Source organism: Tursiops truncatus, chromosome 16, assembly GCF_011762595.2.
Source record: "Tursiops truncatus isolate mTurTru1 chromosome 16, mTurTru1.mat.Y, whole genome shotgun sequence".
Lineage (NCBI taxonomy): Eukaryota > Metazoa > Chordata > Mammalia > Artiodactyla > Delphinidae > Tursiops > Tursiops truncatus.
This window is the reverse complement of record NC_047049.1, coordinates 31747981-31773707: the sequence shown is the minus strand read 5'-3', so window position 1 is coordinate 31773707 and position 25727 is coordinate 31747981. Positions and strand designations below refer to the sequence as shown.

Here is a 25727-nt window from a genome sequence, read left to right as displayed (position 1 = left end):
GGCCCTGCCACACCCCTCAGAGGAAGGGGAAGGGAACAGACACAGAGAGGTCCGTGATTGGCCCACGGTCACATGAGTGCTCGGGGGACTGAACCCAGACGAGAACACTTTTTAACTCCCAGTTCATGCCTTCTCAACTTGCTCTGCCTACAAGGCAGTCATAGGCTGACACCGGGAGGTGCGCCTAAAGCCAGAAGCAGGTGGGAGCCGAAGCTGCTCACATCCCAGGCAGGCAGGTGCTAAAGAACGCGGGCAGAGTGCTGGGCTCAGCCTGCTGCATCCCCAACACCTGGGAGGGAGGACTTGGGAGCCGACCTGAGCTCCCACATGTGAGGCAGGCGCACAAGTTCTCCCGCCCCCTCTGCTCTTGCAGGTGCATGGCTGGGCTCAGGCAGACCCGGGCCTAATGAGGTCAAGCTGCAGGGCCCAGTCTTCCGGCCAAGTGAGTTTAGGTCCTCACCACAATAGTCAACATATAGGCACAGCACAGCTTCTACAAATGAAAATCAATACCTCTGTTTAGTTTGTGGATCTGCTTAAACATGGTCTTGTACCAGTCTTTTGATCTCTCGGTGTTCTGGAGAAAAAGAGGAAAATAAAATGGAAATCTCAGCACGTTTCGGAACTTCCATGATTACGAAAGCAAAATGCAAAGTGACAACAGTCAAAACTCATGTAATTCTGTACATCACTGTGGTCTCACATTGAAATCTTTTCTTTTTTAAATGCAAAACTGTTGAGAAAGAACCGACAAACCAAGGGATTCAGACCTGAATCTGCGAGGTAATATTTGGTCAAAAGGATGCAGGTTTTGAAACCAGTGGACAAGGATCCACTTGAAATGTGTCCATTCTTAGGTAATTTTTAGAGAGACCCTCTCTCCATATATAGATGACTACACTGAAGTAAAGCCTCCTAGAAATGTAAGAAACAAGGAACATATGCTTATCACCCATTTCAGGTTACTCTGTAGAAGTATTTAAGCCACCTGCACAGGGCTAGATTTAGAACGTATACATTAAAACGTAACCCATTATAGCATCCAATGCCAGAGAGTTTCCATCCTAACCACAAGCTGGGTTGTTTTTTAAGATAAAAATAAAACAAGGAAGGAGACAGGTGGTTAGATCAGATACTTCCACTCCCACCTTATAGATGAGAAAATACGATACAGAAAGTCAATGGTCACAGAGCAGGAGAGCAGGTGAGAGGGAGGGCTGCCCAACAGGATGGTTAGCAGGAAGGGTCTGCTCTGTCACCCACAGGTTGTGCAATCCTGGGCAAGTAATCCCGCCTGAGTCCCTGTTTCCTCATCTACAAAGTGGGAATGATATTAATACCTACCCTGTACGGTGAATCATGTTTGAATGAGATAATGCATTAGCAAACGAACACTGCGATCATTGTTAGTAATAATTCTTTCTACTACTACTTATTATTATTGGAATATTTATTATTCCTTAGGACAACAATTCTTTTGAGGCTTAGCCCACTGCTGTTTCTATCAGCCTCCCCCAAAGGGACACAAAAACCTGTCCTTTGCGCAATGGAAATCACAGAGAAACACATCACAGCCAGTGTTCTGGTTCTGGCACATGGAGAGAGATGGGGTTCACCCCAATCCAGGTGCAAATGTGGGGCTTCTCTGGGATCCCAGGGCCTGCAGGAGGCTGGCGGGCCTGCACAGCGGGGAGGGCTACGCCAGGGCTGCCACGAGACCCACCCTGTTCTGAGGCCTTGCAGGCTGAATCCACCCTGTGTGTCCCTGAGAGTCTCCCACTCTCCCTGGATGACGGGCTATCTCCCATCCAAGGGAACTTCTTCCTGAACGCATGGTGGCAGGGACCCTGAGCCTCGCACTCTTCCCAGGGTTCTCTAACCCTGGACTACAGCACAATAACAAAGGAGACTGGGAAACACAGCTCACGACCTTCTCCTCTTGAACACACACATGCCTGAAGCCTCTCAGAAGCTCTGCCACAGAGAAAGCAATCTGCCTTTGTTCCACCCAGCTTTCCCCCACATTCATCTGACCATGAAACCCTTTCCTCATGGGTGTAGAAACAGCTAACGTATGCTTTGGGAAAAGTTGTCACCCAGCTCTTGGAGGTTCTGCAGGCCTCAGTGGGCTTAGAGAGAAGACAGTGCTGAGGACCCTCCTTTTGAGGTCTCTGCCACCCACAGACGGGGTTCACATGGACCCAGGGGTGGACACCTGTCACTGGCTTAGGACAAAGCCTAAGAAGGACCTGTAGGTCCGCACTCGTACCCGGAGTGGGATGCCCACACCATCCATGGAAACATCGCTCAGGTCCTGAGTGCTCTTTGCCACCCGCCTGCTGTCATCCTTCACCTTCTTCTCAGCAGCCCTGCCAGGGGAGGTGGGTTTTTCCTGAGTTGGTGCTGAGTCCTGCTCTCCCACTCTTCTTTCCGAGACAGGATCTGGAAAAGAAAAGCAATCATTAGCTGAAGCTCTTCTGGTGGCTCCAAAGCAAATTCCCCACAAACAATCCAGCTAGGGTAGAGTGTGTCTGCCAGTTCTCAGTTGGAAGTTGTGCCTAGAGCAGGGGTCAGCAAACCATGGCCCAGCCCCCGGTTTCTGTAAATAAAGTTTTATTAGAACACAGCCATGCTCTTCGCTTACATATTATTTACTGCTGCTTTGGAGCTACAATGACAGAGCTGAGTAGCTGTGACAGAAACCTTATGGCCTGCAAAGCCTAACGTATTTACCATCTGGCCCTTTTTTTTGGTTTAGTATTTGTTTTTTATTTATTGGATGAAAGATTAGATTCTGTAGTGTTTTACAATTTTCAAAAGTTTCACACACATGATTTCATATAATCCCATAATAACCCTTTGTCCTCCTACCCTTACTTTGCCCCTCTCCCCTTCTTCTTACCCCACTGGTAACCACTAGTTTATTCTCTATACCAGAGTCTGTTTTTTTGTTTTATTCACTAGTTCGTTGTATTTTTTAGATTACACGTATAAGTGATACCATGGCAGTATCTGTCTTTCTCTGACTTATTTCACCAAGCATAATGCCCTCCAAGTCCATCCATGTTGCTGCAAATGGCAAAATTTCATTTTTATGGCTGAGTTATATTCCATTGTGTACATACCACATCTTCTTTATCCATTCATCTGTTGATGGACACTTAGGTTGTTTCCATACCTTGGCAACTGTAAATAATGCTGCTATGAACATTGGGGTGTATGTATCTTTTCAAATTAGTGGTTTTGTTTTTTTCAGATATATATCCAGGAGCGGAATTGCTGGGTCACATGGTAGCTCTATTTGAGGGTTTGTTTTTTTTTTTTGAGAAACCTCCATACTGTTTTCCGCCCATTAGGCCCTTTTAAAAAATGTGTGGACAGTGTGGTAAGTGCCCTATAGATGTCTGTACTTGGTGCTCCAGACATCCAGGTAGTTCTGACTTTTCTAGGAATTCAGGGAGCAGGTAAACCACACGAGGGTGGCCAGACACTACTTGAAAGTTCTTGTTTCCCCTTGAGGAAGTCACTTAACTTTTCTGTGCCTCTGTTTTCTCATCCAGAAATGGGGATAACACTTCAACTGGCCAGCTCACAGCAATGTTGTGAGGACCTAATAAAATAGCTTACGCCAAGTGCTCAGAAAACGGTAAACTGCTAAATGCACATTAGAGTTTATTTAATTTCATCCAGGATTGGAAGCTACAGAGAGCTAATAAACATACCACGTGTGGCCTATAGATTATAAAATTACTTAGTGTGTTCTGTTATTCCAAGGCATGTCATTTATTTATAGGAGGCATTTACAAAGCACCTGCCAGGTGCTATGCGTTCACATGTGCTGTGGACATGGGGGTGAACCATTCCCAGCCTGGCCTTCAAGGAACTGACGGTCTAGTGGGCAGAAAGAGGAGAGCCAGCAATGAGAATGGAGGCAACCAGTGCTGACAGAGGAGTCCACATCCCACTCCGCTGAGGAACTGGGTTCAGGCACCACCTCTCAGAAGGGTCAGCCAGACAAAGAGGAAGTGAAGGGTGCTCCTGGCGGAGGGAATGGCATAAGCAAATGCCAGGGGCCTCTGGACTACTCTGAGCTTATTATGGGCCAGGCAGCGTGCTAAGCTCTTCACGTACATTACCGCAGCTCATCCTCCCAGTAACTCTATGAGGAAGAAACTATCATCATCCCTCCATTTTTTAAAAAAAGAAACAAGTAAAATTAATTTTTATTTTATTTACTCTATCTAAAATATCATTTCAACATGTAATCAGTATAAGCAGTTACTAATGAGGTGTTATACGCTCTTTATCTTGTACCAAGCACTGCATGTGAGCGTGTGTATTATACCTACAGCACCTCTTGATTTGCATTAGCCACATTTTAAGTGCTCCATGGCCACACGGGGCTGGCTAGTGGCTACCATACTGGACAGAACAGCAGTAGAGTAAGAATGCCCATCTAACCATTTATTAGTGCTGTGGTTTGCATTGAGCTTTTCAGAGTATCAGTTACTGGTCCATTAAGTCATCCCTCCATTTTTAAAAGACAGGCAAGGGGAACAAAGCACAGAAAAGTTAAAGTAGCCTGCCTGAGGTCACACAGCAGCGTGTGGCCCAGCCAGGATTTGGCCTAGTGTCCACCTGACTCCAGCGGTCCTCGCTGAACCACATCCTGTCTGGCCTCCCTCCAAGGTGGGACCAAGGTTTCGAGCCTGGGAGCCTGGCCTGATCCAAACAGAGAAGTCAGGAAAGGGAACTGGGCTGGGGAAGGCAGGGAGAGAAGGCTGCCTGCACTTAGGCAGGGTAACTTTGAGGGGACAGCGAGACACTCAAGTAGAAGTGCCCTGGAGACCCTGAAGAAACGTGAGAGTGAAGCCCAGGGAGAGGCCCCGGAAGAGGGCGATTCTGGAGCCATCAGCACAAAAGTGATGGCTGAAGGCAAGGAGATGGAAGAGGTCAGTGGAGGAGATGACAGCAGAGTCAAGGGCCGAAGTCATGCACGAAGGAATGTCACAGTTACAGGCTGAAAAGCAGGAAAAAAAAGGGTTCCCAGAAGCTTGCAGCTGTTGCTGGAGGGATAGGAGATGAACCGGAGAGGAACAAGTGAGGTGTCACTGAAACCAGAGAAGACAGAGTTCCAAGAAGTGGGATGGTAACGCGTCAGAGGAAAAAACAGAAAAATGAAAAAAAGAAATTGAAGCAGAGGAAGCGGCATTACCTTAGGGGAAAAAAGAGTCACAGGATCTCTCTGAGCGAGAAAATTTCAGGAGGGGAGTGAGGGCAGATGCCAGATTTCAGGGGCAGGAAGCGGGCAGTTAAGTAGGGAGGAGGTCAGCACGGGAGGAAGGAGCATGTCAGATGGTCACCAGAGAGGCCAAAAGACTGGGGGGCAAAAAGAGTTACACCGGGGAGTCTAATGTCCTACCAGTGGAGCCCATGAGGTGAGACGGCAGGGGATGAAGATGTGCCCTGGCTATTAATATGTGTCCGGGAAGGATCTGTTCATTGACTGAGGGAGAGGTTCTCATCTCTGAGAAAAGAAAACGTTCCGAGTGCTGGCTGCAGGACTAAACATTCCATGTTCCAGTGTACATGGAAAGTGGTGCTGAGGTCAGAGATGTCTGTGCGCGGGAGCTGGGGAAACACTGCCGCCAGCGAGCCCAGGTTTACGACTTTCACAGACTGCTCCATGGAGTGGCTTTGCCCGGGTTTCAAACAAACTACTGAAATGAATACTCATTCTGCGACCACAGAACAATTTCTAAACATTCTGTGCAAGACTCAGCTTCGTGAGTGCTTCAGAAAACCCCATCACCGTAAGTTGTTGGTTTTTTTTTAAAGACAGGGATTTTCCTTAATTAAAATGATTTCACACTGCTGATTTAATTTTTAATACAATTTTTAAAGGTTACGCTCCATTTACAGTTATTACAAAATACTGGCTATATTCCCCGTGTTGTATGATATACCCTTGTAGCCCATCTTACACCCAATAGGTTGTACTTCCCACCCCCTCACACCGCTGGAAACCACTAGTGTGTTCTCTACATCTGTGAGCCTACTTCTTTTTTGTTTTATTCACTGGTTTGTTGTATCTCTGGTCTCACCACCATAAGCTTTACAAGATTAAGACCAGACTGGTTTTACGGGATGAGTTCTCAGGCTCCCACAAAATTCCAACAGGAGGCCAAGGATTTGGCAGGAAGCTCGGGAGGGTGGGGGAATGTTGAGTTACCAGAGTCCCCCCTTCACATGGCTGTGCTGAACACTCCCCCCCCCCCCGCCGACTGGAAAGGCCTTGCCTCAGTGTGATCAAGTTGCAGCAGGTGAGGCTGATTTCAAGCTGTCTCACCGAGTGCTTAGAGATGCTTGTCCTCACGCCCTACTGCCATCTCTTCAGAGGCAGATCACAGATATGCCAACCTCAGCGTTTCCAGACCTAGAGTAATTCTTAAGAAATTGTTAGGGCAGGTGGCTCTAGCAGCCATCACTTAACTGCAAAACTCAGGCTGACAGTCCATGGATTTGTTCCCAAGCTGCCAGAGTCCTTGTGATCTACGAAAATTAGCCCTGAACTCTTTTACTTTAGAAGCCTATGATCATGTGATTTGTAACTGAGTGGGTTTCAACACACAGAGGGCTGAACTGCAGCCTCTAAAGAAGAAGTGTTTCTTTATATAGTGGAAACCCAAGGTGACACTTCATTGTACCATGCAGGTGATGGGGCCACCCTGTGACATCCAATGGGTTACGATGAAGCCTTGCTGCTATTTCTCACTAGGCAAATACATGACACCCTGGAGCATTTCCTTCGAGTTTTATACTGTGCTTTCAAAGGAAGGTCCTGGAAAGGGCCACTCAATAAAGGATGCTGCTGACAACCCGGACAGGGCATCTGTGTCTGTGGGAGGTGGGAAAGCAACCCTAGTCTTCACATCCAAAGCTTTGTGACTGAGGATCACAGCGCTGCTTACACTTCCCTCGGGGAAGGGAGGGGTGGCCTCTCCGTACCCTATGCCAGCCCCTCTGTCCCAGCCCTTGTTTTCCTGTCTTTCCACCCAGGGGACAGGAGCTTCGTGAGGCCAAATCCCATGCGGGTCTCATTCCTGGAGGAATCTCATTAAGCATGAAGCCCCACAGAGGTTTGATAAAAAAATCGGTTAGTGGGAGGGAGGCTGGTGGTCCTTCCAAGTCCCATCACCACTGGGGTGGGGGGAAAAGCCTTACTTTCTCTTCCTCCAGAGCACAGACTAGAGCACCAGCCCCACCAGCCTTCTCTCCTTCAGGAGCTCCTGAACAAAACGGTGCTCTTCCTTTTTAAACAAAACTGCTTTTAGTGAGCACCTACTTTACATCCCGCTCTATCAAATACCCTTAGTGGATCTGCACCAAAAGTGGAGGATGGAAGTGCTGGGCTTATTTTAAAGCGGAGGAAGTAGCCTGAGCCTGCCAGCATGATAGAGAAGCCCCGACATTCACACAGCACCTTCCAGTGTGCAAAGCACCCTCCTCCCTCTTCCCATCACAAATGATCCCTACAACGCCTCTTTGAGGCAGGGGCAAGGATTACACGCCTATTTCCCATACGAGGAAACTGGCTCAGCGAGGTGAAGTCACTTACCCAGGGACAAACAGCTACTATAAGAGGGAAGAACCAGGACCAAACTCTGGGTCCCGTAACTTGTGTTGAGGTGCCTTTTCAAACTCCCCAAAGCAGGAAGGCACCCACAGGAGCTCCTTTTCAGAGCCGCCCTGTTCTCAGCAATCTGGGCTGGGGCCAGGGAATGAAGTGGGCTGGAGTGCGGCAGCTCCAGGAGGGGCAGCAAAGGGCACCTTGAACTCAGCCACGGCCTGTCCTGGTCCTGCGGCCAAGTCCTGGATAAAGTGGAGAGGGTGTGAGAACCCCATGTCCTCCCCACCAGGCTCTCCACGAATCACAAGGACAGCAGCGGGATGAAGGAACACAGAACTCATGGAGTAGCTGCTCAGAAAAATGGTGGCTTTTGCTATCCACCAGATCAGGGGTCCTCAACCCCAGAGATCACGAGTACCGGCAAATCCATGTGTTTGCATGCATGTGGCTTTTTCTAGAGAATGAATCTACTGCCTTGCTTAGATTCTCCAAATGAGTCCATGACCAAAACAAGGTTCCAAGCCACGATGTCACACCATTAGCTGCTTGAGGGCAGCACAGTTCCCTGAAACAGCCCCAGAGCCTGGCTTGGTGTCTTACACAAAGTAGGCACTCGATAAAACGACAAGTGAGCCAGCGGAGGCGCCTACTGACAACAGTAGTTCATTTCTATCAAGCACGTGAGTGCCAGTACTCAGTGCTAAGATGTTGACAAGCAGAACCCAGGAGGCGCTACTGCTTTCCCTATCTGGCAGATAAAAACTGATCTGTAGTTTAGATCATCAGTAACCTGCCTTAGGTCTCACCATCAGTAGGTGGGAGAACCAGGATTATGGCTGCAGAAAGCCGGAAGGAAATGGCCAAACATTCCCATTCCTGGGTTCCCTCCCCACCCCAACCTTGTCCCAATCCTGCGCACTCTGTCAGGCAGTGAGCCCTGATATCTGATTATATTTGCAGTCACTCCCCACCACTGTCGGCTCTTGATGAAACCTGCTATTCCAGTGCAGTCAGTACAGAGGGAAGCATCAGCATCGCCGGGGAGCTGGTTAGAAATTCAACTTCTGGGACTTCCCTGGTGGTCCAGTGGTTAAGAATCTGCCTTCCGATGCAGGGGACGTGGTTTCGATCCTTTGTCAGGGAACTAAGATCCCACATGCTGTGGGGCAACTAAGCCCGTGCACCACTACTGAGCCTGCACACCACAAATAGAGAACCCTGGAGTCCACGTGCCGCAACGAAGATCCTTCATGCCGCCACTAAGACCCAACGCAGCCAAATAAATAAATAAATATTAAAAAAAAGAAAAAAGAAATGCAACTTCTCGCCTATACCCATGAAATCCGAAGCTCTGGAGGTGTGGTCCGGGAATCTGGGCTTTGGCCAGCTCTCCAGGAGGGTCTGATGCCAGCTCAAGTTCAGGAAGCTGTGCTCCCCAACCCTCTTCCAGGCACTGCTGGTCTGGAGGCTCTCCCCTTGGTCCATCATCCCAGGGTCATCTATTGGCATTTGGGTTTGCCACCCAAAAAGGAGAGAACTGATCCACATTTCCCAACCCCAGATTGTCACACCCTAGAAGAGACACAGAAGCAATAGGAAGGTGGCTTCTTCAATGATGCTGGCCAGGTGCACTCCATCCAAAGCATAGCTCCTTGTCCTTTTTATTCAGAATAGCCAGTTCTTACCGATCAAGGCACTTGTCACTGTCCCACTGGACACGTTTACTAGTTTGCACCACTAGTGTGCCCCCACCAGCCTTCAAGTTCCAGGGAGGCAGGAACCATGCCTGTTTTGATCATCCTTGCAGCCAGCAATAAGCAGTTCCCAACACATCAGAGAAGCTCGCAAGACTTCACTGATTGAACACATCAGGTGGTGGACAGAAGATGGCTTTAGCAGGAACACGTGTTAGTATGTAAATAAATATTTCTCACCTACCTGAAAGGCTGCTGAGTCGTTTCTGCTGTTCTGTGATAAAAAACAAAAAAAAACACAGTGTAAGTGAGATTTACACAGACATGGTAAGACCAAGAAGTCCCGGCATAACTCGTTAGGATCCCCAAACCTGTGTCCTTACTGTCCTCTGGGCTTAGATGCTAAAATGCTGTATAGTCCAGCTGCATACAGGGATATTAATGTGGCTTCATCATCTGGGTGTGGTGTCTCCTGTCCCTCTCCCCCTAGATTCGTGCCAGGATTCAGGGAACAATCACTGTTTTATGGTTGTTTACCTCTTAAAGTGATCTGATCACTGAAGGAGGCCCTCAACTCCCCTGGTCTCAAGGGAGCAGGACCTTATACACCCCAGTCTTGGTACCTTTTGAGGGAATGTAATCATAACCATGGCAGCTACCATCTGAGAGCTTGTGAAATGCCAGATATTGTTTTAAGAGCTTTCACGTGTGTGAACGCTTTTCATCTTCACAGTAACTCTAGCAGGTAGGTCAGCACTGGCTGAGAGACCTCACATAAGGGGCACTAACTACCCAAGATGACACTGAAAATCAGAGCTGCGTCTAGAACCTGGGTCTCCCAGGTTTCTTTCCAACTCTAATCAGCAGGTCCCACTGGTTCCTTAACAGTGGGAGGTCCATTGGTTTCCCACCCTCCTGGGCAGTCTCGCGGTGGGGAGGCCAGCATCTCCTTTGGAGAGTTCTGTGCGTATGTGCTTTGGGATAAGCACAGACATGACCTTTACCTTCTACAGCTGCTAAATATAAAGCAGCCACATGTATAAAAATAGAACACTTGCCAGCCCAAGGGTGCTGTCATCGTCCCCCTTGGCAGCATCCCCACCCTCCCTCCAGAACCAGCATGGCGAGAAGTAAACAGAGCAGCAGGGGAGCTCGCAGCTGGTGGAAGCTGCCCTGTGTACGTCGGGCACGTGGGCAAGGTTCACACTAGCTGTACCACAGAAGCCCAGCAGAGCCCTAGGCTCAGCTCTGCCAGCAACTTGCCAGATGGCACTGACCAACCACTTAACGTCTCAGCCTCAGTTTCCTTGTCTGTTTAAATCAAAGTGCTCACTGGATCTATGGTAACCAAACGCTAGTCTCCAAGCTGGAAGCAAGGCCTTCCCTAGCAATCAAAAGCAAATTTATTCAGTTGAAAAGATTATGTGGTATCGCACTTCTGAGGTGTGGAATAGCCTTTCCTTCATAGAAAGAGATGCATGCAGTGTAGATCACAGTGGTTGTTTTTCAAGAGTGTTATTTAGCAAAAGTTAGAAATTAGCAACCCCAGGCTAGTCCCCAGGCCGTTTCACGTGACCATGAGATCTAGAAGTCTGGGACCGCGGGGAACTCCTGTCCTTCATGTGGTCCATGGACTTGCCCTGCAAGCGTGCTGAAAAATGCAGAGCTTCTCCCCCATGCCTCCCAGCCAAAGACCTCCTGAATGTGACTCCCAGCATGCTATGCACACTGGAGACCAAGAACCACCCGTGCACTCTCAGTCCTGAGAGTTTTCCAGTTTAAATCCTCCTCCCCAGACTGATCATAAGCCATCTGCCCTCAAACACATGTGGGACGGAAAGCTCCACAGAGAGGGGCAAGGGCTATGTTTACACAACTGTGAGAGCCAGGCCAGAGGCGCAGTGCCCCTCCGTTTGTTTGCAGTAGGGGGGCCTGAATTGGGGAGACAGGGTTATTGTCGCACTATGCCCTGGGGCAGCCTAGGCGGGAACAACGGGAACTTTTTTTACGATGACTAAACTAGAATTCTAGAAGTGGAGCAGAGTTATCGCTCCCTCAGGAGACTTCGCAATAGTTAAATTGTTTTCACGGGTACGTTTTGTGAGGCAAAGCAGGGCTGTCAGGCTGGGTAAATTCCAAAGCGAAGCCAAAAATGCCTGACCTAAAGTGAGTTGATGATTAGTGATCCAAAGTCAGTTGCACTGGGCGTTTCCGTGCTCCTCAACTCTTCCCGCCTCCTTAAGGAGCGTAGGGGAAGCTACCTTTTAATTCCAAACGGCAAAGTACTTGAACCCTTTCCTGAGGAACGTGTGATTCAGGCTGCACGATTCTGATGTTTAAGCCCAAAGGCAGGACTTGGACAAAAGAGAAAGGCAAGAACCAAAGGCATCTGAGCAAATAAGACTCCATTTGTTCAGGGAAGAAGCAAGAAGGAAGCACAGGCACTTCTGTGCCCAAAAATGTCTCACTAGGTGCCACCAGAAGTAGCTGGCATTACACTTGGCATTTCCCAAAAACCAAGCGGCCTTGGGAGTAAACTGCCCTTCCTTCTGGGAACTAACTTGCTTCTTTTTGAGTGGGTTTTTTAAAAAGATGAGTCATAAAGAAGTTCATAGAGAACCAGCATTTCACTCTGTCCTGCATTATGGGCACTTTCTGGGCAGAGAAGGCTACTGCCAGCAAGGGGGATGGCACTGCTGAAAGGAAAACGGGCTCTTATGTAGCTTAGTGTAGGTGGTGGGGCCCTTCTATCTTTTGAAGAACATAGATTCATGGGTGAAAATTAATATGGGAACCACACAGAATGAAAAAAAACAAAATTACTAAAATAACTATGATTTGAGTGGGATGGCTGTGAGAGAAAATGTTTCATTCATCTGCTTTTCAAGTTTGGGGCAGGAAATAGAAAACTCCATTTAATACGGAAAACAATTAAAAATAGACTCCAGTCCCATTCTCATCCAAGTCAATACAGAGAGGGAGGGGAGGGGAGGAAAAGTATGCAGTAGGCGAGCAGGGAGTCAAGAAAAGGAAGATTTGGTACCGAGCTCTGAGCTCTAAATAAAATAATTAAACCTCCACCGTTCTTTGAAATTCAGACTCAAGAGCCCTTTCTACACTAGGAAACTGCTTGAAGACTTTACATTTCACATCGCAAAGGACTTTTGTGAAGGGGACGTTTATTCCTCTATGGAATTTCAAAAAGGAAAACTTGGGACTTAGAATCATCTTCTGGGATTTTAAAGCAGAAGGGTCAACATATATCATTACTACCTCAACGCGCTCCGTTTCCCCTATAACACCCCTTCAGAGAAAGGGAAGAACCAACCAGCAGCAGTCAGAGAAACTCTAGAAAACAAACATGAAAACTCTCAGCTGTGGCTGCTGAGCCTGAGCGTCCGGAGCCTGTGCTCCGCAACGGGAGAGGCCACAATAGTGAGAGGCCCGCGTACCGGGGGCCACATAGGGCAAGGGGCAAAAAGCCACACCAACGTCAAGTCCCCAGAGGGGGCCACTGAGGGAAAGCCCAGTGCAGTGACTTCTGGAGAGAATGAAGGCCATGAGTCACTAAGAAAAAGTTCAAAAGCCTCTGTTTCAGAGATACAAAAACATGTTTTCTATTCTAGAAAATGTCCCATCCAGTAGGTTTTCCTTTTTTTTTTTTGAATTTTGGTGCTCAAAAGTTTACTTTCTAGAAAATTCATGTCACAGAACTACAGGATTTAGGACAGTAATTAAAAGAGGTATTACTGCACCTGGATTTTCCTAGCAGAGCCCTGACGAGAACTCTCATGACGGTAATTAAGGGGCAGATGTTTTCCTTTCTGTCTTTTCTTTCTTTTTGGAGCTCCCATCTGAAGAAAACTGAATACCCTGGCTGTGGGACACACGTCACCTACTTACTTATTCAGACACCTGACCTCATGCCCAGACAGGGGCCTCTGTCTGCTGCTGTGATCTACTTTGTGGGTCGTGGGAGTGAGTAAACTGGGGCAGATGGCCTCGGGGAAGGATGGGATTTGTAGAAGATGCTGTGGAATGGCAGAATCCTAGCCCCAGATGTCACAGTGCAGCTATGGCTGATTCCAGCCAGCTGGGGGCGGGGTGCTCCTTGCAGATCCCTTACCTCGATTATGTTGCAAGAGCACAATAGTAGGATTGACAATTGTCGTGGAGGGGTAGGCAGATGATGGCTTGCTAACTGGTGCAAAGGTCTGGGAATCAGTTCCAACGTGCGATGAAGAAAGTTCATTTAGTAGAGGACTTGAGTCCTGAAAAGAAAACAAACGTTGTCACTCACTGCAACTACGTGAAACCGAGAGGTACCACTTTTTAAAAAGAAGAGAATTAAAAAAAAAAAAAAAAAAGAAGAAGAGAATTAAAGCTTTACAAGGACCTTAATTATAAAAAGAAATGTAACCAGTGAGACATATTAATTCCAGTTAGATAAGTTTAATTTGGAATGTTTATTCTCTTTGTTGGGATTAGTAAAGGGAGAGAAGGAAGGTGACTGTTACTCGAAGTCTCAGCAACGTCATTCATTATTTTCATCTGGTCATAACTGTGGCTCAATCCGGTTACTGAAAAAGCAAATTCGAAGAAGCATAACATGCAAAACTCATGCAATCCCCAATGCAATCTGAGAACAAAAGGTGGTTTAATTGGGGAAAATCAGGAAAGTTTAGTACTTGTTTAGAGCAACACGAGACATTGTGAGGACGAGAAGCCATTGACGTAAGAAGAGGGAAGAGTTAAGCACTGGAACTCTTGGAAAGCTACTCTTACCTACACCAGTGAACGACCCTACTAGCACGCACTTCTGAGATCTGGACATTATCTTGTCGTACTGTGACATTTTCTCACTCTAATATTGACTGACAAAGATCTCTGAAGTAAAGACTTATGAAAATCCTGACTTGGAAATCCTGAGGTGTCTGCCAGAAATACCAATAAAATTATTACTACTAACATTATAATCTGCGTGATGGGAATAATAGCAGTCTTTTTAAACACATGAAAATAGGACCTCAAAACATAGTAAAGATATGTAGACAGTTTCCTCTATCATGCCTATAAATTTTGCCAAGTTTCTATTCTGAAGTTTACACACCCCAAAGCCACAATGTCATTCCCCAAAGGTCTGAAGAACAAGACCTTCTAGATAAAAGTGTAGCTCGAAGCAGTCAGTGTGCGCCACCAGAGACCAACTGCTCTGTAAATACCTGCAGGACAAGGGCTATGCCTCCCTTCCTCCTCTTCCCCCTGCACCTAGCACAATGCCCTGCAGACCACGCGTGCTCAGTAAATGCCACATGGCTGACAGTAGTCGCCTACCAGCAAAGGTGTCTCTGAACAACCTCTGTAGCAAGAGAACACGTGCCCACCAAAAGAGAGGATGTGAGTGTCAGGACCCAGGATAGCTCCTGACACACAGTAGGAGCTTCCTTTAAAAACACTGGCTTGGGGCTTCCCTGGTGGTGCAGTGGTTGAGAGTCCGCCTGCCGATGCAGGGGATACGGGTTCGTGCCCCGGTCCGGGAAGATCCCACATGTCGCGGAGTGGCTGGGCCCGTGAGCCGTGGCCGCTGAGCCTGCACGTCCGGAGCCTGTGCTCCGCAATGGGAGAGGCCACAGCAGTGAGAGGCCCACATACCGCGTACCAAAAAAAAAAAAACAAAAACAAACAAAAAAACACTGGCTTGGTCAGCTCACCTCTTCTGAAAGTGCCCTAATGTCATCGCTGTTAATTATGAGTGGCAGCTCAGTTTAGTAAATAAAACCTTTCCCTAAGACTCAAGAGGCACAATATGATCTCGTTCAAAAAGTGCCTCATCTCAACTTTTTCTTTGGTATAGTGGAAAAGCAATTACACTTTTCCTAATTGACTTCCGAAGTGATGTAATAAAGATAAATCTGCCACAATGCCCCCAGGAAACACACAAAAAATCAGGCATACAGCTCCGTAAAGTATAAATGCCTGGATGGATCGTGTGAACATTAAGCATCTCACAGATTTTACTCTGGTGTAACTCTTATCTCGGGAACATCACAAAAATAGCTATTGGCTAAAAGAACCTGGATCAATTAACAGGAATTTTCTTCCCTCTTACTCTCCAATCCCTGCAGATGGAGCAGATATCAACTTGTGGCTTGGCCACCATCCACAGGGGCTCCTGTTCCTCTTGACAATTCTCACTCATTGCAGGAATCCAACCAGTTTCCTTTTTCACCTCTTACTGTTTGTACCCAGGGCCAAACCAGAAGTTATCGGGCCAAAGGAAGTCCTCCTGGGAAGTCAGTACCAGGCTGACCAAACAGGTTTGAGAAATTGAGGACACTGTCCCAACTCATCTGTCCTGGCACGCATGAGACAAACTCAATATGAAAATCTAGATCGATGCAAATGACAAAGTGTAGGGTACACAAGAAAGCTACTAGTGCACTAAAAATAAGATTTGCTTTACATGACGCTCCAGAGAAACCTTCTGTGCCTGTACTCTCCAAAACAAGAGCGGCTTCTAAACGCACCTACAAATTGAGCACCTACAAATTGAGGAGAACGCATCAGCGAACAATCTGGCACCTTCCTCCAACAGGGCTGAGTGGACAAGCTCCAAGCTAGGATATCCAAAGCCCCTGGACCACATCTGGCCAGGTCCTCACCTAACCGTGATGTGCTGTACCTAGAGATTAGAGAAGAGGACCCCGCCCGGGATGTACCCTTTCCCAGCTTTGGCGTGCCTGATATCTCACTGTAATTTCTTTTACAAGTCAAAAAACAAGTTTCCTTCCCGCTTTCTGTGTGACTGGCTTCAGTTTAATGAGCCACTGGAGCCAGTTTTGTAGGCATACCTCTTTCCGCAGAGGGATGTCAATGAACGTTTAATTCCAGCAGCCAACTGCATGGCCCACTAGGTTGCTACGTTTTAAAATGTGGTCCACAGATCCTCAGCGTCAGAATCCCCCAGGATGCCTGTTACCACATCTCAGTCCTCGGCCCCTCCCCAGACCCACTCAATAAGAAACTCAAGGAGTATAACCTCAGAGGATCCCATGTACGCTACACTTGAGCACCAATACACCACTCAGATAAATCCTGTTCACAGCTGTGCCCACAGGATCTAGCAGGAAAACCAGAACGTGGCAGGAACTCAATGATGAACTGCTACTTAGTCAGCCACTTATTTTTGAGGAGCTCTGGTCCATTTGCTAGGGCAACTCCTCAGCCCCAAAGCTAACAGTTACTGGGCACTCTCTGCGTGCCAAGCCCTGTATCAGAAACTTCTGCGTACTCAGTTCCACTGCACCCACAGCCCCGACAGATCCGTGCGTCCCCATTCTACGACTCACACTGAGGTTCTTGCAGTCTCTCAGCTCCCAGGGCTCCTGAGGGGAGAACAGACTGAGCCCTTTGACTTGGCCTTTCCTCTAAAGCACTTGGGCTTTCCCATTACGATGGGGCCTCGTCCCTCGCAGGACAGGACCTGAAGTGTCGGGACACTCTAACTTCCCATGACCACTGGGGCAGGTACTGTTTTGCCTCCAAAGCCCCTGGCAGCCACCCTGCAGGGGCCCCAGCAAATTTCTGCCTTTTGAGGAAACAGTGCTAATGCTTGTACCAGGCTTGTATATCCATTTGCTCAATTAAACTTTTTTTTAAACCCACTCTCTGCCATTGCTGTATATAAAAGAGAGTTTGCTTACTTGCAAAATCAGCACGAGTGAATCTTTCCCTCCCCTAGAACCTCCCTGCTCCCTGTTAGAAAAACAGTTAGCACCATGCCTACTGATGGCTTTTCCACACAATTCCTCAGGTTTCCTCTGCTCTCCGCACTACATCTGCCTGGCCTACGAGGAGCACAGCCAGCCAAAGGAAAGCCACAGAGGTGGTCTGCTCTGCAGGGAGATGTGCATTCCAAACAGGACAGAGAGGAAGAGGGTCTAGAGAGGTTGCTGGACAGCCACAAGGGGCCCACGGAACACACAGGGGAGGCATGCTCTAGTGAAAGCAAACACGGGTCCCGTCATCACACAAGCACAGGGCAGCCAACATCTCTCTCAGAACTTAGTACTTGAGTGAGAAAGGGATTTTGGGGTTTTCTTTCTTTCTTTTCTTTTTTTTTTTTTCTCTTTACTGCCGGGAGCAGACATTCAGGAAGGCTGTGAGGAAGGGGATCTAGCAAGCTTACGGTACTCGAAACAGCTCCCGTGAGGCCAGGCTCCGAGATTCTGCGGAGGCCCTCGGGGACCGGAGGGACCAGCGGAGGCGGTGGTGAGAAGGATGGCGGTGTCTGGCTAACGGGGGGGAGGGAGCCAGGAGTGCTGGCTGGCTGGCTGTGGTGAGACCGCCTCTGCAGATGAGGGGGAATGAAATCGTCTAGAGTCGGCAAGGTCAGAGGTGAGCCGGCAGGGACGGCCGCCGGGACCGGGGGGCCGTGGGGCCCCAGAGATGCTGGAGGTCTGTCAGTGCCTTCGTGCCCTCTGTCAGTGTTAACCAGGTAGAGAGGGACAACTATTACCTCAGGCTGGGCTGGGCTGGAGGAAGTGGCATCCTGTAGGAAATAAGGGGGTCATTACGTAAAGGGGTACAGCAGGGAAGAAGGAATTCCATATTTAAACAGCTGAGAGCGGACATGCAGTGATGTACGCTGAGAAACATTTAATCAGTGCCCTTTCCTCAGAGTACACGAGACAGTCAGTGCTAGCCAGTTGGCCTCCTGACACTATGACACAGAGGGAACCCCATCCAAGTTTACTTTCCACCCATCTATTTTTGAGTCCTTTAACACTTGAGAAAAAGAGAACAACAGAACAGGCAGGCAGGCTGTGTTTAACCCCAAAACTGCTTGCAGAGCCTGAAAGCTTGGGAGTAAATACAGTCTCTTTGGCACCTTGTTACAAAACACATGTAACAGAATAGTTCACCATATTATTAGTCTCCGGATTCTAGGCTCCAGCATACTTACGTATTTATAGAAAAGAGAGGCGGGGAGACACAGGGAGGACTGTGCTGAGATGCTGAGACAGAAGGGTTTGCGCCTCAAGCTGCAGCACCGTTCACGGGGGAAAGGAGGTAGGGCGGCCCAGAAAACAAACAAGCTGCTCGCACGAGTTTTCGAAAGAGACGGTGTAGGAGACACACAAACATTCCTAGTTCCTTGCCTTGGCTGGATAACAGGGCTGCAAAAGGTAAGGTTCTTTTCTCTTCCGGTTTTCGGGATCAGAGGTAACCTGGGGGCCTAGCACAGGTGGTCTCACTGCGTCTGCTGATGAAGGCCGAGTCCCCGGGGAAGGACTCTCGCCACGGCTAATGGCATCCTTACGGATGGCAGAGAATAGCTTGGGAGGGCCAGGAGAAGGAGCAGAGGGTGGCTTCCCCGCGCCGGCTGTGCAGGAGGCAATGCTGGGAGCCCGTGCTCGAGTGCCCGCAGCTTCCAAGGGAGTGCCTTTGTCTGGGTCACGTGCAACACCAGAGAGGTTTGCCGATGCCACGGGGCGAATGTTACGGGATAAACAAGGTACATATAAGCTGCTGACCTTTTTACTCCCAACTGCCTCATGACGTGGGTTAGAGCTCACATTCTCTCTATAAACTGTCCTGGCAGCTGCACAGCACTGCTGGGGGTGGGACCAAGCACTGGGGAGCGTGGAACCCGGAAGTGAGGGCCCAGGACACGGCACACCTCCGGGCGCTGATCTGGCTGCCAGGGGGACGGAGACGGGCCGGGGTCGTGAGGGGCTCTGCTGGCTGGGGGTGCCGGGTGGGCCGTATGGCTTTGGTGAGCTCAGGTAAAGGGAGTCCTTGAAGGAACTGCGGGTGCCGGGGGGCTGCCATGCAAAGCAGTCCTCTTGAGGGAGAGGAGGGCACGCGGGAGAGAGGACCTTTGGTAGTATTTTTAAGACAATAAAAAGAAAGAAAGAGGAGGGGAAATGGAAAGAAGGATGACCATTAGAAACAGCACAACACGACCTGAAGAAAAAACAACTCTGGACACGTTTTTAAGCAAATCCTCAGCTTAGACTCCTCATGGCCCGTACATTTCTCCTTGCGGTAAAGCCAAGGACTGACTCCTACTCACCTGGAGAGGCAGGCCTGACTCTCCTTTACATCACAGGGAGGCTGAGCTCAGCCCAGGTGCTAAGTCAGGTTGACACGAGTCCTGGGTTGACCTGTACCGTCTGAGACCTCCTGACCCAAGAAGGGTGCCCAAGGGTTAAACGCCAGCGGAAGAAGCCCCAGCGGCCCCAGTTTTCTCCAGACCTCAAAGATTTTCCTCTTTGTACCTTCAGCTTTAAAAGTTTAAGTTCCCTCCAACTCGAGTGTCTTCCATTCTTTTCCCTCAGGAAACGGACAACTGGAAGAATCATCCTTAGGTGTTCACAGGAGGCAGCCATCTTAATTGAGTCACTAAGATTTAGCATCAGTTCCATAAGCATAACAACTTAAAACTCACCAAGAAGAGAATGCTAGCTAAGGACTTAGAATCCGCACGTCTTGTCTCAGAGGAAACAATGTGATGGGACTACTTATTAGAAGGAAGACAGGCATGAGGTTAAAAGCATGCAGTCTCCCATTTTTGACGCACCCAGAACAAAGAGACCAGGCAATGAAGCATCTGACTGGCTTGGACGGTGCCTGTTCACCAAATTCCAGACCATTCCTCATTCCCACCCAGCCCACCAGGCACAGACAATCCTAAAGGGGGTGATCAGCCTCAGGCTCATGGTTTAAGCCCAAAGCTCTGGTTCCAGGCTCAGAGCTAGAAAACTGTAGTTCCCACCTCATGCCCTCTCCCTCAACACAGCCCCTCGCTCCTCCCTGGGTCTCAGCGAGGCAGAGGGTCAGGAAATGGGGTAAATCTCCAGATGATCCTCATTTCAAGGACAGCCGCCTGTCAACCTGTGGCTCAACTTGGAATCAAGTAAGATACGTTTATCTTCCTAATGTTATGGACTGGATGTGTGACCCCTCAAATTCTTAAGCTGAACCCCTAACCCCAAGTGGTGGCATTTGGAGATGGGGCCTGTGGGTGGTAATTAGGGTTAGATGAGGTCATGAGGGTGGGACCCCATGATGGGATAGGGGTCCTTGTAAGAAGAGGAAGAGAGACCAGAGCCCTGTCTTTCCACCAGGTGAGGACACAGTGAGAAGGCAGGTGTCTACATGACAGGAAGAGAGCCCTAACCAGGAACCTAACAGGCTGGCACCTTGATCTTGGACTTCCCAGCCTCCAGAGCTGTGAGAAATAAATGTCTGTTGATTAAATCACCTGTCTTTGATACTTTCTTACAGCAGCCTAAGACACCTAGATTTTCTTCACTGGCCCTCTCTTTAAAGATAGCCCAGTATGAGAAGAAAATGAGAACCTTCCGCTAAATTGCACAGGTAAAGTACATTAGAGTTTGGTTGATAAATGGCAAATGGATTGTGACCCCAAACTGGGAGGATGCAAGGGTGTGGGCCTATTTTATTTTTATTTTTTGTGGAGTGCAGGCAGCAAGGGGGAAGGGATGCTAGTGAGGGTAAATAAGTGAGAATAAAGTATGAGTCTGGACTAGAATATTAACCCAGAGACAGTAAACAGCCCATCCCTCAGCAAGCTAGGTTAACTTGATGCCTATCCTTTCCACAGGGTGCCCAGGACACTGCCAGTGGAATGTGGCCATGTGTACCAGCCAAAAATACAAAATGTATCTTCAGTCATTAGTAGGAGCAAAACCATCCAGATGTACTCTCGGTTTCAGTGAACTTAGGCTGGAGGTTGGGGTGTACTCACAGACTAAAACGATGCTCTCCAGAAACAAAACACTTGACCAAGCACGCGCCAAAGGGACTGTGGGTAAGTTGACGATGGTTGCCAGGGAGGTAAGTAAAAGGCAATTTTGAGTTAGGCTCAAATTTACTTTTACTTCGAGCTCAAGTGTCCCACATGTGATTTCTTCTTGCCCAAAGATAGAAATCGGTTTCAATGACTTTTTAACTTAATTTGGCTGTGGCCATATAAGGTGCCAGGGCTGCATTATAACAGGCCTGAGCCTTCCCAGGGCTCTGACCCTGTAGAGAGGACGCTTCCCCAGAGTGTTGACAACGCACTCAGAGCCAAGGCCTTCCTGTCCTGGGGCTCCTTTGAGCTCTAGAGAAGGAGGGGGATAGGCACAGTCACTTTACATGTAAGGAACTACTTTCTGTTTTATTGTCAACATTGTGGGAACCATATAGGCAGCTGGCATTCCTCCCCAGCTGGCCACTAATGAAATCCCATTTATCTTTTTAGAAGATGGGGTGGTGACAAAAATGGGGCTGCTTGAAGAATCTGACATGTTCCTAGTATGTACAGTTCCAGAAACTATCAATCCCTGCCTCCACTGGGGATCCCCAAGATGCTGCTGTCAGAGAGGGGAGAGCCCTGATTCCGCATCACTGCGGGTGAGGAGAGCAGGGCAGCAGGAGGAAAGGCAGACGTGGGAGCATCAGGAGATAGGATTCCCCTCTGGCCCGTGTGTCCCGGACTCCAACTCAATCCTTAGGAGGGGATGCTAGGCCTGCAGGTGTCTGAGAGCTGTCTTCATCTGTAACCAAGCCAGAGCAGAGAGCAGCCCAGCCCACCTTGGCTTTGTCTAAGCCAGCGTATACTTACAGCTCTGGCAATAGCTACAGAGACAAGAAGTCATTTTTGCGTTCAGAAAATGAATCTATGACCTCAAGCCTCTTGAAAGTTGGGTGGCCAGTTTTACACTGAATATATAGAATAACACCTCTACATCAGCAATATGCCAGGTATCTTTTCAGACACCCAGGTAAAAAGAAAATTCCCGGATAGTGACCGATGAGAAAATGCATACACTATGCGTAGCCCACATTACAGGACGGTTATCCTTGTTATGAGGTCACCCTTACACACGCCTTGAGGGCAATGTTTACACAGTGATCCAAACACAACAAACGCTCAGTAAAGTTGCTGTAAGTACATGTATTTAAAGGGGATTTTTATTTACTTCACACGCTGTTAAAATTCTCTCTGTAGAAGAGCTATTTAAGAAGCCAAAAGGAATTAGTGAGCTACCCTGTGGGCTAAGTCCCTGATAGTGGAAGAGGATGTGCTTCTATACTTGCCTTGAATTAATCAGAACTATTTCCTACCCTGGATATAGAGCCAACTGTATCCAACCTCGAGAACGCCAAGAAGGAAGCGTGCCTGCCACCAGCAGCAGACTTAGATGCTGGGAAAGGTCTTAGAAACAGGGAAACTATGGCCAGTCATTTACCAGACAACAGACCTCCCACATCCCGAGTCTAATGAGGACTTCAGGAGGCCAGGCCCATTCACAGCTCCTGGCCCTGACCAGCGGCCCCGCATGCACGTGGCAGTAGCTACAGGAGACAGGCCATGGTAGGGGCGGGGAGGCTGAGTAGTGCTGCCTTGGCACACGATTCAGCAACCTCCTCTAAGCCTGGGAGACAAGGGTCTGCAAAGGGGAAGGAAGGCATCACCTCGGACTTGGTTTCATTCCAGGGACGAGCGCAATTTTATGTCCTCACGAGCAGAACCCAGAGGATTATGGGAGAAGCGGGGGTGGGAACAAGGAAGGCACGTGGATTCCCCAGGCTCCTTGCGAGTTGTGAGAGCATGTGCACAGAAGGCAGGCGGGCGCAGGGAGGTGGACTGCGTAGGGAACACATTTCTGCCGTTTTTGAGCAGCGCAGCTCTTTTTAAAAGAAAGGATTGCTCTGTTCCATGGATATTACTCCGCTCTATAAATAAACACTCTTCACAGATTGCCTGAATTAAAACAGGGTCTATTACTTTCGTCAAGATGGCAAAGCAGGGAAGTCCCTGGCAGTCCAGTGGTTAGGACCCTCGCTCTCACTGCTCAGGGCCTGAGTTTGATCCCTAGTTGGGGAACTAAAATCCCATAAGCTGCAGGGTGCAGCCAACAGGAAGGGGAAGAAAGAAAGATGAGGAAAACAACGTAGGGGGAAAACTTAAGCAGAATTATTCCACTGCAAGTTGTACAACGTGGGGCACACTTCCTTTCGTAGGGTAGCGCTAGGCAGTGTAAAGCCCGCTGTGTTGCCATTCTGGCTTCTGCCTGCTCCTAGGCTGCTGGATTCCGCGCTGGCCACAGCTCCCTGATCTTAATCTGTAAGGACGGAACTGCTGAAACTCTTACAGCCTCAACACGAGCAAATTAATGAAATAAACACAAGAGTGCAGTCGCCTTCTGAATATTATGCTCTAAAGAGTTTTCATAAAACAGGCTCAGACCTTTTTCCCACCTGGCATTCCCTCTTTCAGAACATTTCCACACACGTTTCAAACCTACGGAATATTGGGCTTATGCTTCTGATACCCTGGTACAGGCCAGCCTCATCCCATACATCTGCTTCCCTTGACCCCAACTTCTCCCTAACTCTGGTCCTCCCGGGGCTTTTTCAGAATTGGCCAAAAGTGGGACTCAGAAGCCAGTCCGTCATCCAGCTGGGCGAGCAGGAAGTCACAAGTGCAAAAAGCTAAACGACTCAAGAACAGTCCCCACCCCGCCCTGGGCGCCCACCTACCTGAGGCTTGTCCGAAGGAAGGTTGGGATGCACACTTCGGTAGCCCTTGGCAACGAGTGGAGAGGGCTGGGCGTTTCCATTGGCATCAGCATTGGAAGGAAGCCTCCACTCATCTGAGAGATGAAAAAAAGAAGAAACCCCTCACTCACAGGAACACTCCCTGGTTCTCCTCTTAATTGAAGGGTTCCCCTCTAATTGAAGGGTTCCTGGTGGAAGGCAGGGACAAAGGATGCAAGAGAAATCATACCTGCTGAGGAATTCTCTGACTCCAGAACTACATGTGGCGCACAAAGGATGAAAACAAGAAGGGGGGAAAACAGAAATGGTTACGTTTGCAGGAAACAAGCACGTACTGCACAGAAAGACGAAACTCCAGCACTCCGTTGCCTGACACAAAATGCCCTCAGTCACGATGGTCTAATTACCATAGGAACCCACTCTAAACCATGATGTGCTCACAGGCGCTGACCTTTGAAAACACAAGGCTCACATTCACAGTAATGAAGAAACAATTGTTCTTGACATTCTTATTTTACAGACAAAAAGGCCACAGAACTCTCCTGTCCAGTCCTGACTCACTAACTTGCATTCCCCTTTTATAAGCCTGACGTGGGCCCAGAATGACCTCTCCTCATCAGCAGCCTGGGCTAATTAACAGACCCGGAGAGGGAGACATCGATAAGCACTTTTTCCATGGCTGTTGGTGCTGCGCAAAGGGGAGAACATGATTTAAGCCCCAAGGTATCTGCTGTGATAAGGGCTTTTTTTCCTCCCTGCCTGCCTTTCTTCTTTCCATTAAACGAGCTACATAAAGATTTCAAAATCTAATCACCCTGAGTTTTCATCATACTACAAGGCACCCTTGTCCCCCTTCAGCCAGCTACCACCCTGCCCTCCATCTATTGCCTGGAGCAGCTCAGAGACCCTAAACCTCTCCTAACCTGACCAGCACCACGAGGCAGGACAGCACAGTGGTCACAAGCTTGGCTGGGAAGGCAGCTGGACCTCAATTCAAATCCTGGCTCCTCCACCTATGGGCTCTGTGGCCCTGGGCAAGTTATAAGCCTCAGTTTTCCCATATAAAAAATGGGGGTAACGATATGCCTGCTTCATACGTGTTGTTTTAAGAATTAAAAGATATAATGCATGAGAGATACTTAGAACAGTGCCTGGCGGAGCTCAGCAACGTTTGTTATTTACCACCATCTTCTGCATCATCTCTTGTCTCTATTCTCTATCTTCCATGTAGCCCAGGGGTTAGCAAACCTTTTCTGTAAAGGGCCAGTTAGCAAATACTTTAGGCTTTGACGGCCATATGGGCTCAGTCACAACTATTCAACTCTGCTGTTGTAGCACAAAAGCAGCCGCAAACAATATCAAGTGAACGAGGGTGGCTGTGTTCCAATAAACCTTTATTTGTGGAAACTGGAGTTTGAATTTCATGTAATTTTCACACAGCACATTCTTTTTCTTTCAACCCTTAAAATATAAAAACCCAGATGCAAGAAAAAAGCGTCCTCATGCTTTCTGTCCAATTGTGGCAGCCCAGATTGAAGAGGGTAATTTCTTTTGCAACTCAGAAGTAACCTTGTGAACAGTAAACCAAAGCCTGCTTTATTCCAAAGAAGAATTTGAGTTTACAAGAAATGTATTGGAAAATTATTCCCCTACACCCTTACCTTCTGATTGATTCCACTTTTAAAAGCATAAGAGCTAAGTCTAATTAAAGACAAGCCAAAAAATATTACACACACACACACGCACGCACACACACACAGACACACACACACACACACCATCCCTTGTTAAAGGGATGTACAAAAATAAGCATAGGCCAGATTAGG

At 48.4% G+C, this 25727-nt stretch overlaps 1 protein-coding gene and 1 long non-coding RNA gene across 18 annotated transcripts in view; one reads left to right on the top strand and one right to left on the bottom strand.

The window, feature by feature from the left end:
• Positions 1-25727, bottom strand: part of SORBS1 (sorbin and SH3 domain containing 1) — a 240787-nt gene that overhangs the window by 76122 nt on the left and 138938 nt on the right. For 7 of the 16 annotated variants that reach the window (XM_073794154.1, XM_073794164.1, XM_073794165.1 and 4 more), the window contains 6 exons: positions 23884-23996; positions 17513-17875; positions 13451-13595; positions 9569-9598; positions 2270-2442; positions 514-577 (listed from right to left, as the gene is read on the bottom strand). In XM_073794154.1, the coding sequence (XP_073650255.1) occupies positions 514-577; positions 2270-2442; positions 9569-9598; positions 13451-13595; positions 17513-17875; positions 23884-23996 (888 nt within the window). Of the gene's footprint in view, positions 1-513; positions 578-2269; positions 2443-9568; positions 9599-13450; positions 13596-17512; positions 17876-18485; positions 19206-23883; positions 23997-25727 lie in introns of all 16 variants that reach the window. The other 9 variants (XM_073794158.1, XM_073794159.1, XM_073794160.1 and 6 more) reach the window with 2 other exon arrangements.
• Positions 18374-23899, top strand: LOC141276809 (uncharacterized). 2 transcript variants are annotated; one of them, XR_012326972.1, is made up of 4 exons: positions 18374-18512; positions 20617-20709; positions 20957-21163; positions 23762-23899. It is a non-coding gene; the product is annotated as an uncharacterized lncRNA (long non-coding RNA). The 2 variants fall into 2 exon arrangements; XR_012326973.1 differs by lacking the exon at positions 18374-18512 and adding an exon at positions 19919-20245.